Source organism: Coniosporium apollinis (assembly GCF_000281105.1).
Source record: "Coniosporium apollinis CBS 100218 chromosome Unknown supercont1.22, whole genome shotgun sequence".
NCBI classification, from domain to species: Eukaryota; Fungi; Ascomycota; class Dothideomycetes; genus Coniosporium; species Coniosporium apollinis.
Window position 1 is genome coordinate 293258 of NW_006913284.1, and position 14864 is coordinate 308121.

The 14864-nt window shown below is 57.5% G+C and overlaps 3 protein-coding genes across 3 annotated transcripts; 2 read left to right on the top strand and 1 right to left on the bottom strand.

Annotated features, from left to right (window-relative positions):
- Positions 1–542: 542 nt before the first annotated feature.
- On the top strand, positions 543–2681 carry W97_04923 (uncharacterized protein; the record flags this gene model as incomplete). Its single annotated transcript, XM_007782811.1, has 3 exons — positions 543–1575; positions 1787–2476; positions 2536–2681. The coding sequence occupies 3 exons, from the start codon at positions 543–545 to the stop codon at positions 2679–2681; spliced, it is 1869 nt and encodes a 622-aa protein (XP_007781001.1).
- A 1303-nt stretch (positions 2682–3984) lies between these two features.
- W97_04924 (uncharacterized protein) lies at positions 3985–9180 on the bottom strand (the record flags this gene model as incomplete). Its single annotated transcript, XM_007782812.1, has 1 exon — positions 3985–9180. One exon carries the CDS (start codon positions 9178–9180, stop codon positions 3985–3987), a length of 5196 nt encoding a protein of 1731 aa, XP_007781002.1.
- A 966-nt stretch (positions 9181–10146) lies between these two features.
- Positions 10147–14864, top strand: W97_04925 (uncharacterized protein; the record flags this gene model as incomplete). Its single annotated transcript, XM_007782813.1, has 4 exons — positions 10147–11087; positions 11139–12860; positions 12917–14581; positions 14630–14864. The coding sequence occupies 4 exons, from the start codon at positions 10147–10149 to the stop codon at positions 14862–14864; spliced, it is 4563 nt and encodes a 1520-aa protein (XP_007781003.1).

Below are 14864 nucleotides of genomic sequence, written 5' to 3' on the forward strand. Positions count from 1 at the left end.
TGCACAAGGCCCTGAGAAACCGTCCATGTACAACAGACCGCACCGCTTGCTTTCTAATCGTTCAAAGCTGCAGGAGCGTTACTGACGTATCGTTGTTGCAGCATCACCCTCATCCTTCCCCGCAGGGACTGCCTGCCTCTCACCACCAACATCAGCGGGGTGGAGTTGTTCAACAACAGCGCCAACCCGACTCTCCTCACCAGTCTGGAACCTCCCATCCGGCAGCTCAGGGTCCTTACGCTTCACCGCATCCCTCCCAGCACCAGTCTCCATACGTAGGGTCTATACCAGGACCTAGTGGACAGCTCCCGCAAGACCATCCTTACTACGCCGCACCGAGTCCATATAGTACTGGCAGTGCTGCCGGTAGCTATTCCTCTGGAGGTAAGTCTATATTGCGCCGTATACGGAATCCTTGAACGTCATGGACGTGTCATTTGTTGTTTATCATTTCCACCAATCCCAGCAAGCACATCTTTTATGGCATACCTCTCCTAACGCCAGCAGCAGAACAGGGTGAGCTGGGTATGGCAACGGCAACCATGAATCGCGCTCAATTCCCGCCGATCTACCACACACCGCAGTCCAATTCGCCTTCCTCTGTACAGTCTCCCCAAGAACAGTATGGCCGACATATGTACGGTCAGAATCCCGGATCAATTCCCCAAGGAATGTATCCGTACCCTCTACCGCAGCAATCGCCATACGGGCAGCATCACCCAGCCCAGCAGCATCCGCAGATGCCTGCAAGCTTTCTGAATTCACAGCAGCAGGGTCCGCCTCTGCCGCATCAGACGTCTCATCCGCACACCCCAGGGATGACTGGCAGTCCAAAGTCGAGAATGTCAAGCACACCGATGGCACGGCCACCTTCGGGGGTGGGCCTACCTCAAGCTGGACAACCTGGACCGCCGACAAGCGCAGCTGGTGTACAAGGACCGCCAGGAGCCCCGAATGTAAACCCAAACGCAGCACCTGGTCCCATTCCCGCAACCACGCCGCTCGTTGTAAGGCAGGATCAGAATGGCGTCCAGTGGATTGCTTTCGAGTACTCGCGGGACCGCGTCAAGATGGAGTATACGATTCGGTGCGATGTTGAGTCAGTCAACGTCGACGAGCTTCCGCAAGAATTTAAGACGGAAAACTGCGTGTACCCTCGGGCATGCTGTTCCAAAGACCAATACAAGGGGAACAGACTCTTGTACGAAACTGAGTGCAACACTGTGGGTTGGGCGTTGGCTCAGCTTAACGCGTGCCTTAGAGGCAAACGAGGTCTCATTCAGCGAGCGGTGGATAGCTGGCGGAACAGCAATCAAGATCCGCGGCTACGGAGCAGACGAGTGAGGAGGATGGCCAAGATCAGCAACAGGAAAGCAGTTCAAGCAGCGCAACACGGCACGCACATGCCGGGCTCCGGTGGTCCAGGAGCTGCAGGGGTTTCCAATCCAGCTGGAGCTGGTCTTGCCGCAGGTCCTGGTCCCAGGCAACCTGGTATGAGCATGGGCGGGCAACAATTACATCATCACCACGAACATCCGGGCGGCGGGGCACCGGGCAGCAACGAGGATGTCAGTGGTATGTTCAACCACCAGATGTGATTGCTTTGCGAAAAAGGCGAGCGTGCGATGGGTATTGAGAAACGAAAATGGGTCCTGTCATTTCTGGGTGCATGTACATTACTTGTGGGCGTAACACCTTCCCCTACCATCCACGGCGTATGCAGATACGGATACGAATACGACGGACGTTTCAATGCGGCGGCTAATTTCATTTTTCTCTCGTGTAGCAAGCAATGACTACAATGACGGACCGCAAACCCACCATCATCAAGCTCCGAACGGCCAAGGCAGCTCCAGCGATGTGCGACCGACGCACAACTTCTACCCAACGTATCCAACGCCAGCCAGTTCAGGAAACCCTTCCATGCCGTCCCTTCATAGCACGATGGATCAGCTAGGCTCGCACGCGTCTTCGCATTCTGCTACCGTCGCCACTGCGAAGCAAGAGGAAGGCGAACGCAACATCGCGCTATTCGGCGACCTGCCAGAAGCCAAGCGTCGCAAGTTTATCCTCGTAGACGACGCACAACGAGGCACACGGGTGCGGGTGCGAGTGATGCTTGACCAGGTGCAGATGGAGGAGATGCCTGATTCCTACCGCAAGAGCAACTCAGTATATCCGCGCTCGTATTTCCCAACGCAGATGCAGTCACCGCCGACATCACCTCGCGGCTCGCGCTTCTTCGACGATCCGGAAGACGACAGTGAGGAGGGTGGAGTTGCTGGAACGGCGCCCACGACCGGCAGGACGCTGGTATCGGTGCCTATGATGGATGGCTCGGAGGCCAAGGTGCCAAAGCCAAGACTGACGCGGGCAAAGCGGAGGAAAGAAGTCACGCTGAACGACCTTGGCTATCGCATGAGCTGGAGCCAGAGCCGGGTGTTCTCGGGGCGGACATTATTTTTGCAGAGATCTCGTAAGCTCATCTAGACCCGACTGTACTATTCTGGCATTAGCTAATGGCTGCGCGAACAGTCGATGCATACCGCAACAAAATGCGCAGCACCATGATTGCAGCGAGCCAAGATGTAGGCGCCGTAGCACCACACTTCGAGACCCGCGTCGGGAAGCGCAAGTGGTTGGAGAGAAGCAAAAGGGCGAAGCGTGAGCCCACACCTTAAGTACCTCATCGCATCCTCTCGTCTTCTTGAACAGTGGTTCGCGGCGCAGTGGGGATCCCGTATTACGGTCATGTTCCACGGTTCAACAAACTCGGTTATGCATGCGCTTACGCCATCTCTCCTCTCAAGCGGCAGCGTCTGGGGTTCTGGAGACCTCCTTCCCGAAAGAGATGTGATTGCATATTTGCGATTCAGCTTTGCTATTTATTTTGCTGTTTATTTTGCTTTTCCTTCGTAACATGTGCTCGTCTACTTCATATGGACCCTGGCGCTTGTTCAATGGCTTTGTTGCGTTTCCGCATGAGTCGTGCCCATGTTTCGGTATATTCTGTTTCGCTTCAATGTTTTTTGTTGCTTTTGTGGGTGCTCGATATATCCCGGCGCGAATACACGGCGCTTTGTTACGGCTGTTCATGTCATGGCTGCTTTTGTCTATTTGCTGGGATGCGCGATATACGGGAAGACAAAGCACGGATTCAGCAACAGTGGTGGCTTTCAAGACCAAGAGAAGGCGTCTCTGATATACAGCAATGTAGGGCTTAGCTAGCGTTTCAAATGACGAGTCGTGGATTGCATTGCATACACGACGTCAGAAGCAAATGGCGTCGCTTGCTGAAACTTGTACGCGTGCCTTGTCCAGAGTCTCAGCGCGTCCAGAGGCCTTGACTCGAGAAGGCCTGAATGCAACGAGATCACCTACACAAAACGTTCTCGGCTGCTTCTGCCTCTTGTAAGCCCACATCACCTGACACTACCGTCTTCGAGCCATGTTCTGTTTGGCTGCGTCACTTTGAACACATTCTCCATTGCCAGCCGAGAGCTCGTCCCCGAGAAGCATCGCAACGCGTTGCCCTAACGCAAACCACGTACCTAGCAGTTCAAAAGAGATCAACAGTTCGCCCTGCCGTCACCGCGCTCGACGCGCGTGATTAGCGCCTTGTGGTTGTTTCACTCGGGTAGACGTGTTCTGGCTCTTATGTGTTGAAGGTCGCTCGAGGTGCTTACGCCTGATCCAAGGAGCGTAACTTGCGCGGCGTTTGCTCAGCTGTGAAGTGGTATGGAGCGTAATCCTGGGACTTGGCGGTAAAGTCAGAGTAGTGTGATAATTGTTTGCCGTACGCGCACCTCCCATCAGACACAGAACCATAAACCATTGAGGCTTGTACGGCTGTAGCGAATGCCATGTCTATCAACTGGAAGAGAGGGTATATATACATTCTGAAACCCACCACCCTCCATATCCCCAACGCCCAGAACGCCGCCACCGCCGCCGCCTCTCCATTCTCTCCACACCGTCTCCCCCTCACAGCCCCCTAACAACCACCCCACCCTCCCCACCCCGCCTCAACACCGCAGCCCCAGGCGGCGGCTTCCTCTCGCCAAAATTATGCAACCTCTCGCCAATGAGATAAACCTCATCCCTGATCCTGGCCCTCCACCGCGCCGTCGCCCTGACCAGGCCCCACACGGCCCAAGCGCCGACCGCCAGCGCCAGAAGCGCCGGATACGCCATCCTGTAGAGCCGCTTGCGCGCCTCCTGGTCCGCGGCCGCGAAGTAGCTCTTGTTGAGCGCTGTTGCCAGCAGCCACGGTGAGCAGATTGCGGCGGTGAAGAGGAGGCAGAGGGGCAGGACGAAGCCGCGCGTCGCGAGCCGCGCGTCCGGGTTGAGGTAGCCGTCCCTGACGACGGCGCGGAGGGCGCGGGCCGGGCGCGATGTGCGGTCGAAGAGCAGGATGCGGGCCGCGATGCGCGCGTAGAGGAAGCCGAGCGTCCAGTCCTGGATCAGGTGGATGATGTGGGTTTGGTTGGGCGCGAGATAAGCATGAAGTGGGATGAGGAGGTAGAACTCCAGCAGGAGGGCGAAGGCGAGCGGGAGGAGCACTAGGAGGGTTGTGTAGACGTAGAGGATGCGGAGAGCGCGGGAAGTGCCTGTTGCGACGAGGGTGAGGGTTAGGCGGGCCGAGGTGGTTGGGCGGCCGGTTAGGGCGGTGAGGTGGGTGAGGAGAGTACGGTGGCGCGTGGTGATGTAGGCGATGCTGCCCAGGATGTAGCTGCCGACGGAGTAGGCGTAGATGTCGTTGATGCGCACGCTGGGTGGGACTAGGTAGGAGAGGATCGCGCGGCCGAAAAGTAACGGGACGATGGTGCAGCCCACGCCTGTGGCGGCAGCGAAGGCCCAGATGGTTAGGACGAACAGGGCGATGCGGGCGCGGAACCATGGCGGGACGTAGATCATGGTTGTCATGTCGGATTTGCGGGCGTGGACGCCGCTGTACTCATCCTTGCCGTCTTTTCTTCGGTTGTTCGCATCTACTTCCACGAAGACTGGCTCGCCTTTGGGTATCCTGACTTGGTCCGAAGCTGGCGCCCTGACATATCTGCCGTCCCATAGGAAGTAGACCTCTTGTTCCCGATCATCCGCGAGCAGCTTGCGGTCTTCGCCGATGACGGGCTCGTCGACGTTGCCCTGTTTCCCCTGCAACCAAGTGGACCAGGTTCTTCGTACATGGTGACCTTCTTCGTCAGGCTGCCTTTCGCCAAACAGGAATTGAGACAGCCGAAGAATACGCGCGCATTTCCGGAACCACCACTCGTACATTGTGTTGAGGCCATCCGCGGGTTTGAAGATCTTGATGACGAGAGGCGTGAGGAAGTTGAAGAAGAGTAAGTCCAGGGGAAACTCCAGAGCAGGGTCGTTTGATACCCAGTGTATCGGGAGGACGCTGCTGGCTGCGTAGTGGAGGCTCCACACCACGCCACCAAGACAGACGATGACGAGCGCACCGTAGACGAGGGCGCTGAACGCGATCTTCCTGAGCTGCGACACGACACTGCGCTCGAGGACGTCGCGAACGGGGTGGAAAGTTGGGTCGTCTGGGTCGCGGATGAAGTAGAGGACACCCCGGCGCATAATCTTGCGGCACATTGTGACGAAGAGCGCGAAGTGGAACATGTAGCATGTCCCGACAAACCAGTGGACGAATGCCGAGGTCCAAGGGGATCTCATGGTAAACTCAAACCTGGAAATGAAGGACGCATTCTCGAATACTGGTAGAAGTGCGGCGTCGAGTAGAAGGCCGCAATAGAGAGGAAAGGCTAGCATCTCGATGCTGATGATCAAAATGACCTTCAACACGCCTCCGGCTTGCTGCAGAATGTCGGATAGGATGTCTTCGATCTTCCTACCCTGCTGCGAGTTGGTGATGGGTCTGCCGAGCCTCAGGTACCCAGCGCCTGCCAAAGCAATGCTGGTATAGCCTGCAAACACTGCAAAGGATCGATCTGTAGCGCTCCAGAATCCTAAAGAAGGATCTAGAGTGATCCTTTCCTTGGCAGCAAGAACGATAGCACGCTGGGGCGAGAGACTCTTCAATGCCTTCAACGGCCCAAGCATATATCCCAGCTCGAACATCATGGAAAACACAAACGCGTTTACCGCCTGAATCGCTTGCGGTATTCTGACCAGAAACTCACGGACTACATGTTGCGGAGTGCAAGCGTCGAGGTTTCTAAAGAAGAACAATGCGGTTTGGACGACAAGCTCCATGCCGTATGATGCTTGGCTCTGGACCGCTCGCAAGGCTGTGTGAGACTTGAGAGACAGCTCAAGGAGGTCCAGACTGAGGCTTGCGCTAGCTGCGTTAATGGTCCTAAACGTGCGCAGAAAGGCAGTCTCAGCGGCCGTTTTGAGCGACTCAGCGATGGTATCAATTGAAGTACCCTCTGAAAATAGTGACATGAGATGTGTCAGATGTGGTGCCAAAGGACGGAGCGCAAGTGTCAAGCCGTAGGAAAGCGCTGCAGCAGAGAACAGACACACGTCAAGAATGAAGTCCGCGCTGGCAGAAATGACCTGAAGCGGCAATTTCACCACGACAGCTGGATTGCCCAACACGATCAGCGCGGCTTTGCCGAGCATGTATGGAAGCCAAACAGCTCCAGCGACCGACACTGAGATCAGAACTGCACTGAACATGGCGTTCTGGAAGAGGCCCAAGATAGGACCTTGCATGCCGATCAGCTCGAGAATGCCCTCGAGATCTTCTGCGTCTTCTATAGCATCCTGGTCGTTGATGTCGATGCCAGCTTGAGCAGCAGCAGCTGCAACCTCTGGGTCCTGAGCAGGGCCATCTGCAAAATCCGCCGCGCCGTCGAGCGCTGCTGGACGTTCTAAGGCGACGAACGGTGCTTCATCGGCAATGTCCTGTACTATATGCTCGTCGTTCGGTGCAAGCCGAGCATCTTCATCTTCTCCGGGAGCGACATCGCCCCACAGCCAGTCGAGCAGTTGATCGAGGAAGCCTGGATGCGGTACATGAGGCTGTTGTGTTGGGTTTTGCTGCATGTGCATAACCTCATCCGCTCGTAGCTCCTGCTCTTGGGTCGCCGCAGGAACAGAGTCGAGCGGGGTAGGGCTGGGCAGAGTGCTGTCATGTGTAGGATGTGCAGAACTATCCGCGGCCGTGTCACGATTCCCATCATCGAGTCCGCCATGGGATGCATGTTGGGCTTCAACACTACGTTGTGTTGGAGACGACGAAGAATCTTCAGTGTGCACTGTCATCCTGTGCTCCCTAAGCTCAGGAGTATGTTCTCTGCCGTTCAGCTCGTCGCTTGAACCATCCGAATCGGAGTACAATCCGGCGTAAGACGTCGCGTTTCGGGCTGAGGCTTCGAGTAACTCGCTGACGCTCCCATACTTCATGGCTTGAGCGACATCTGCCTTCCCCTTCCCCTTGTTCTTGACTTCATCTGATGTCCGGTTGACTTCTTCATCATCACTGTCGTCATCTGACTGTGACACGTCTTGCCAGCTCCCCTCACTGTTCCGATCGACTTCGACCGTCTCCGGTAGAGAGTTTCCCACACCCGAGCTTAGCGTATCTTCCTCAAGGCCCCGCTGGATTCCGGTCGCCAGGAACGACTTTTCTCTTGTTGGCATGCTTGGTCTGGAGGGCGATTCAACGCGGGTCCGCTGCTGTTCTGCAATGTGGTCTTGACCATCGCCAACGACTGGGGCGGTAGTGTTACTACCCGCTGGTACACTGGGTCCCTCTTTAGCAAGCTGGCTTAACTCTGACTCGGATGGCGCTAGACCTCTCGCTGTCATGATCCTCTTGACACCGTCGAACCATACACGTTCTTCTGGACCTCCCCGATCGACGATATCAGCGAGTTGTGAGTCTGTGAGACCTTGACGTATGGCGTCGCGGAGGTCGGGCGGTAGTGCATGCATCAACTTCATCAACTCTACCGATACAACATTGTCTCGGTCTTCAGGTTGCATGCCAGAAGCCGATGCTGCCGGAGCCGCGTCATCTCTACCGCTTGGTTGTTGAGAGCCGTCAGAAGCCGTGTTTACTGTTCCTGGTCGAGCCTCCGAGGAGTCTGTCGGTTGCTGTCCTTGTTCAACGCCCCCAGATTCCGCCTGTGATTGCGCCTCGTCTCCTTCATTCTCGGCTTGCGCTGCTACGCCGTGGTTATCTCCCTCTGCTGGAATTGGTTCCGCAGGCGCCTCTGCAACTTGCGGAGCATCACCTGCGTTGAGTGCAGCCAGATTGATCGCCGGCTGTTGCTGCACCACCCACTCACGGATGAGAAATATGAGTATGAAGGCAACCACTACAAAGAGCGTAATAATCTGGCCTTCCAACACGTCGAGGATCAACCGGTTCAGTAGGGGCGATGACGATATGGAGCTGAAGAAGGATATTTCTGACAGAAGCGAAGAATGTTTGCGTGCGAGCAGCGCGCCGGTGGTGGAATTGGCATCGATCGAGCCCAAATCAGAGCCGTAATGGTTAAGCCATTGTGGGTAACCGATAAAGAACTGCTTGACAAAGGTGAACGCGGTCGGCTCCCCCGCACTCATGTTCAGCGTCTGGGAGTAAGGCCTTAGAAAAGATCGTAACGATGGAAGTCCCGTGATATTGCTTGACAAATTCAAGCTCATGGGTGATTCAGGAGCGAGTAACTCGGAAAGAGGTTGTCCGCTGGCAACCTGTGCTGCCCGTACGTCCCGCACCCAGCCTGCATCACCGAGCCAGAACAGACTTCGCCAGACGATGCGCATGCACCACGGTAGCCACAGCAGCCAGACAGCGACAACCAGCAAGCCCCGGCTCCATGCAGCGATGTGTCCGAACATGTGGATCAGCGCTCTTCGAAGGAACACAGTCGTCGGCAGGCTGCTAGGCATATGTGGATGGTAGAGCTTGGTGAACCTGAAGGGAGTCTTGCATAGCTCGCAGTGTTTCTTCTGGGAGTGCGACAGCCACTGCATCAGACAGTCCTGATGGACGAATTTGATGCTACCGCTGCACTTGCAAGGGTAGAACAACGGCTCTTCCTCTGTGCCTTCGCCCCTGCAGACCCTGCACACGTCTGGCTCATCGGGGGCCTTTGCAGACGGCTTGTTCGGATCATAGGCGGGGTCGTTCATGATATCGGGTTCGGTGGAGGGCCCTGCGGGCGGTGATGAAGGATGGTCTGATGCCATGGCGAGGATCGTTCTACAGGCTGCCTGGGGGGCGACGAGGATGGAACAACAGCGGCGTTGGTCTGAAGAAGGAGAGGATGCCCGCCGGAAAGGCAAAAAACAATGTCGGCATTAAGGTACCATGGGGAGCTGCAGCAAAGAGGGCGGTTGCGGAAGCCGGCGGGGTGACACGTGGGTGGTTTGCTTCTGGAAGGAATGCTAGAGAGCGAGATGGCAGCCGCGATAGAGTGTTCCCCTACGGTACCCAGTCCAAATCGGCGGAGGCAGGTTGATATCGCTGGCTGACGCTGTCAAAGGTGTCCGACTTTCTGGGGAAGTGACAACTGTGGCGCACCGTAGTTCCGCATTTCACCCGATCAGGCAGCTCTTGCACGTGAAGCTCAGGGTCCGATGCGCTCGCGTGCGCTGGGGCTTGCAGCGGAGACGCTTCCCGGTGTAGAAGAGAAGCTTTGGAACTGCACGAATGCTAGAGACGGTGCGCACCATCATGATGCCTCAGAAGACCGAAGTTCAGATCGGCATTCACGTCTACCATCGGGCGTCTGTTTCACAATCTCCGGACACCGAACAAGGGGCTTTGAACAAGGGAAGCTCGCGTGAACTGCCCTGCCCGTTCTGCGCACCGCCATATGACGTTCGCTTCCGCCGGTTAGCGTCTTGCCCGGTTTTTTGGTGGTGCAACAGCCACAGGCTGGGGCCAGCTTCTTGCCAGCCAGCAGCAGCGCCTGGGAGCTTTTCTCAAGGCCGTCCATCAACAACACTCAACTGCAACATCTATCTGAGGCAGGCCTCGTAAGTCGTCGCCTTCTCACTTGCACCGCATGCGACGACGTGCTGATTGATGCTTGAGCAGAGTACACACTAAAGACACGTGAATCCTTGTCCCGGCTCGTGTCACACCGCCGTCCTTGTTCGAGGAGCGAAGCTGGGCTGCTTGTTGCAACACCTCCTTTCCAAGAGCCAGTCATGGCTGCGAGTGGGCGGGGAAAGAAGTCCAAGGCCAGTCAATCGACCGGACCAGTCGACACCAAGATGAACGGACACACAAACGGGCACGTCTCGCGGCCGTCCAAGCCGGTGAGACAGAGGAGGAGGGCAAGTGCATCGGGTCGGGGATTCAGCATAGTTGCCAGGTTCGTCACTGTCCGTAGCTCATCGGCAGTCTCCTCTAACCATGTCGTGTTCGTTAGATTGTTGCTCTGGTACACAATAGCCACTGTCCTATTCCGCTGCCCATCATCGCCCGCGGAGCTCACGGAAGACTCGCCAAGGGTCTGCAAGCCCTACTTTACCGTGCGGACACACACTTTGCCATACACACAGCCGTACTACGACGCCTACGTGGCCCCATACGTCCATCAGGCTCGTCCGTACTATGACCGCCTCGACAAGCAGATCATCACCCCTGCGACTGCCTTCACCAGCCAGAAATACGAAACATACGGCGCTCCTCGAGTGGCCCAAGCACAGAAGTACGCACAATCTCAGTGGGAGAAGAGTGTTCGCCCTCAGCTGCAAACAGCTCAAGCAAAGGCCAAGGCACAATATGGCGCCTCTCTCGCTCCACATGTCGACAAGGCGTCAGCTGCGGTACTCCCGTACTACGACAACGCGAGATCCACCGTTCTTGACACATACCAACAAAGGCTCCTTCCGGCGTATGTCGCCTCCATGCCATATGCTCAGCTGGTCTACGCTCAAGGCCACCACCTCACCGTGGATGTGGTGTATCCGTACTTCAGCATGGCCCGCCGGTCCTCCACCTCCTTCTTGAAGCGTACCATCTGGCCCAGACTCCGAATCCTGTATGGCGAAAACGTCGAGCCGCAGTTGATGAGGATAAGTGAAAGACTTGGTCGATACAAGGATAGCAAGAAGTTGGAAGCCGCAGTAGAGTCCGTCGACGTGTATGCCTGTTCCCATATGGCTATGTATCCAGCGTTACTGACTACAAGCAGTTCTTCGTCTCTTAGCTCCGCCACTTCCACGGTCGAATCCCTGACATCTTCGGCAGCCGGGACCATCATTGAAGCTGCGCAGTCTATTGAAACACCGACTGGCTCAGCCGTAGCCGAAACTCCGGACAGCAAAGATGAGACGCGTGAGAAGATTGAGAATGATCTAAAGGTATGGCAGGAGAAGTTCGCCAGGGCTGCAGACAAAGGCAGCGAAGACCTCGAAGGCCGTGTCAAAGAGATATCTGAGCGACAGGTCGACAGCCAAGCGCACGGTGTTGGCAAGGCGCTTGTGGTTGAACTTGAGGGGACAACGGAGGCATCTGTCCAGCGTGTCAAGGACACTATCGCGCGAGTGGTCAAAAGGCTTCCGGATAATCCCTCGGACGATGACTTCACGTCAGCCTATGAAGAAGTCAACTCGGCTACACGAACGGCAGGTCAATCCATCAAGTCGAAAGCACAGGCCATCAGGGCATGGAAGCAAAGCTTTGATGAGGAGACGTTCAACTTGGTTAAAGCCGCTTCTGATTCTACCCTGGAGGTCATCGATAACATCCGTGACCTCGGACTTCAGGAGATTGGTATGCGTTGGGCCTGGATGGAAGGCGTCACGTACAAAGACTGGGCGAAGTATCATGCTCTCAAGAAGACCTTCGATGAGTGGCGCGACGAGGTCCAGGCTACTGCCATGGAGCACGAAGGCCTCCACAAGGCGAAGCATGAGGGCCACAAGATCGAAGAGGAAGCCATGAAGATCGCGGAAGAAGCGGCCAAGGAGCTCGCTAGACTCAAGGATGTCGCAAAGTGGAAGATATACGCGCAGGACGACACCGACGACTTCAGCACCAAGATCATCCCTGCTGTGGCGGCTAACATTTACCAAAAGGTCGTGGGCAAGGTCAGTGATGCGAGCTCGGCCGTCGCCGGAAGTACACAAGGCACGATGGAATCCGTCGCTTCCTCAGTATCTAAGGCTGCCGCTGACGCTGTGTCAACCGCCTCATCTGCGGTAGTCGGAACGGAGACGGGCAGTGTAGAGAGCGCTGCGTCGAAGGTATCAGAAGCTGTTGTCGGCTCCCAGGCGGCAACTGACAGCATTGCGTCTGTGGTAAGCTCAAAGGCTAGCGACGCATCTGCTGGGGCACAGAGTGTTCTTTCAGCCGCGAAGTACAAGAAGGACCAAGCTAGCGCTTCCATAATCGGCACACCTCCACCAGTGCACGAGTCTTTGGCCTCGGAAGCTTCTTCCAGTCTGTCGTCCGCATCCTCGAAAGCATCGTCGAACCTGCACTCCGCATCGTCTGAAGCATCTTCCAGCCTCAGCTCTGCCTCATCTGCTGCGTCGCAAGCGTACTCATCCGCGACGAAGCCATCCAAGAAGGTCTGGGGTGGCGCTATGGCGGAAGTTGTCACCGTATCAAAGATCGTTATCGAAGACGACATCGTAGAGGATGACACCTCGTATTCAGAGAAGATTCAGAACATCGTTAGTGGTGCTGGCGACCGGGCAGCAGATCTCACAAGAGCCATCAGTGAGGCACTCATGCAGCCGGCGACTGCGACCGGCACGCAGGGGAGTGTCGAATCAATCACCTCATTGGCTAGCGAACAGTACGAGAAAGCGATGTCTGCGGCATCGAGCATACTTTACGGGACGGAGCAGGGCACTGCTGAGAGCCTGTCGAGTGTCGCAGCCGACAAGTACGCCCAAGCTGTTACAGCGTAAGTGAAAAAACATTCTCTATTTGTGCGAGGTGTTTATACTAAAATTCTTGCAGAGCTTCGTATGCTATCTACGGCACGCCAACGCCGGCCAGCCAATCCCTGGCCGCAGAGGCCAGCTCCCGCTACGACGACGCTGTCAAGCTTGCTCAGAGCCAATACGCCGCCGCTCAGTCCCGCATCTCGGAGCAAGTCTACGGCACGCCGAAGCCTGTACACGAAGAGATGCTATCCTCAGTCCAGCAAGCCTATTCGGGGTCTCTGTCAGCGGCCAGCGAGAAGCTCCAGGCCGCCTTGGCTTACACCGAGAGTGTTAAGAGCATGGCATCCAGTCCTACGCCAGGAGCGCTTGAGTCTATCTCTGCCATCGCCTCGTCGCGTCTTGCTGAAGGCTTAAGCCTTGCATCCGCACAGTATACGAGTGCTAAGATTGCCGTCGGTGCTCAGCCTACTCCCGCTCATCAGCAATACATGGCGGATGCGCAACGGCGGTACTACGAAGGCATAGGCATGGCACACGCACGCTACTCCGAGTTCGTCGACGCTGCCTCAAGTGCGATATACGGTACACCGACTCCCGCCTACCAGAGCCTCATGGACCGGGCTTCCAGTTCGGTGATCGGCACTTCGACCCCAGCATACCAGAGCGTGCTCTCAGCCGCACAGAACCAATACGAGGCAGCCGTTGACGCCGCATACTACAACTACCAAGCGCTCCTCCGCTCAGCCAGTTCGGCAGCCGGCAAGTCCCCGGCCCAAAGCCTCGTAGACTCCGCTTCCTCCCAGTATGACTCCGCCGTCTCCGTCGCTGCCGCCGCCCTCTCCTCAGCCTCCTCGCATGCAAGCACAGCCATCTACGGCACTTCCACCGGCAGCCTTGAATCAGTCGCGTCCGCCATCTCCGAGCGCGCCGAGTCCGTCGCCTCGGTCGCCAGCTCCGGCGTCGTGGGCTCCGAGACCGGCTGGACCGAATCGGTCGCCTCGCAGGCCTCGCAGAACTGGGAGGCACTGGTCTCGAAAGCCAGCGAACAGGTCTACGGCCAGCCAACCCCCTTCACGGAATCGATGATGTCGCAAGCCGGTGCCTACGGCGCCCAAGCCACCGAGGCAGCTGCGGCCCAGTTCGCGGCGCTGCAGGGCTACGTCGCGGAACTGGTCGCAGGCCGCGAACCAGACTTCACGGAGAGCGTCATGAGTCGCTTCAGCTCGGCGTACCACACCGGCTACGGCGCCATGGCCTCCTCGGCCAGTTCCTACGTCGCCGACACATACAACTCGGCGTCCTCGGCCGTGTCCTCCGTCTTCACGCCCCCGGCGACGCTCGAAGCCATCCTCGGCTCCGCGAGCGACCAGATCAACGCCGCCGTCGAGGCGGCCAGCGTCCAGATGTACGGCACTGAGAAGGGGACGATCGAGCAGGCCACCGAGGCCGCGGCGAGCGCGTACGGCTCCGTCCGGTCCAGAGCCAGCGAGGCGATGCACGGCACCCAGCCTTCCTACGCCGAGGCGGCGCAGGCGTCCTTCGCGGATGTTGCGGCGTCGGCGCAGAGCGCGATCAGTGCTGCCATCTACGGCACCCCGACCGGCACCGTCGAGGCTGCGACGAGTGGCGCCGCGAGTGTGTATTCCTCGCTTTCCGAGGCGGCGGGCGATAGTCTCTCTGCGGCGGGCGAGGCGGTGGGGGATAGTCTCGCTGCTGCTACGTCCGCGGTGGGCGACTCGTATGCCGCTGCCTCGTCGGCTGTTGGCGACTCGTACGCGGCAGCCAGCTCGGCGGTCAGCTCGGCGGTCTACGGGCCCGAGCAAGGCGCCGTGGAGAGCGCGAGCAGTAGGCTTGCGGCTGCGCTGGAGAGCGCGAGGGCCAGGTTGGCGGAGATGGCGGAGGCGAGTTCGGGGACTGTGGGCCGGAAGCTCGAGGAGGCGAGGAGTGGGGTCGAGGAGATGGCGAGTAGTGTGAGCAGTGCGGCGGCGAGCGTTACGGGCAGGGCGAGGGACGAGTTGTAG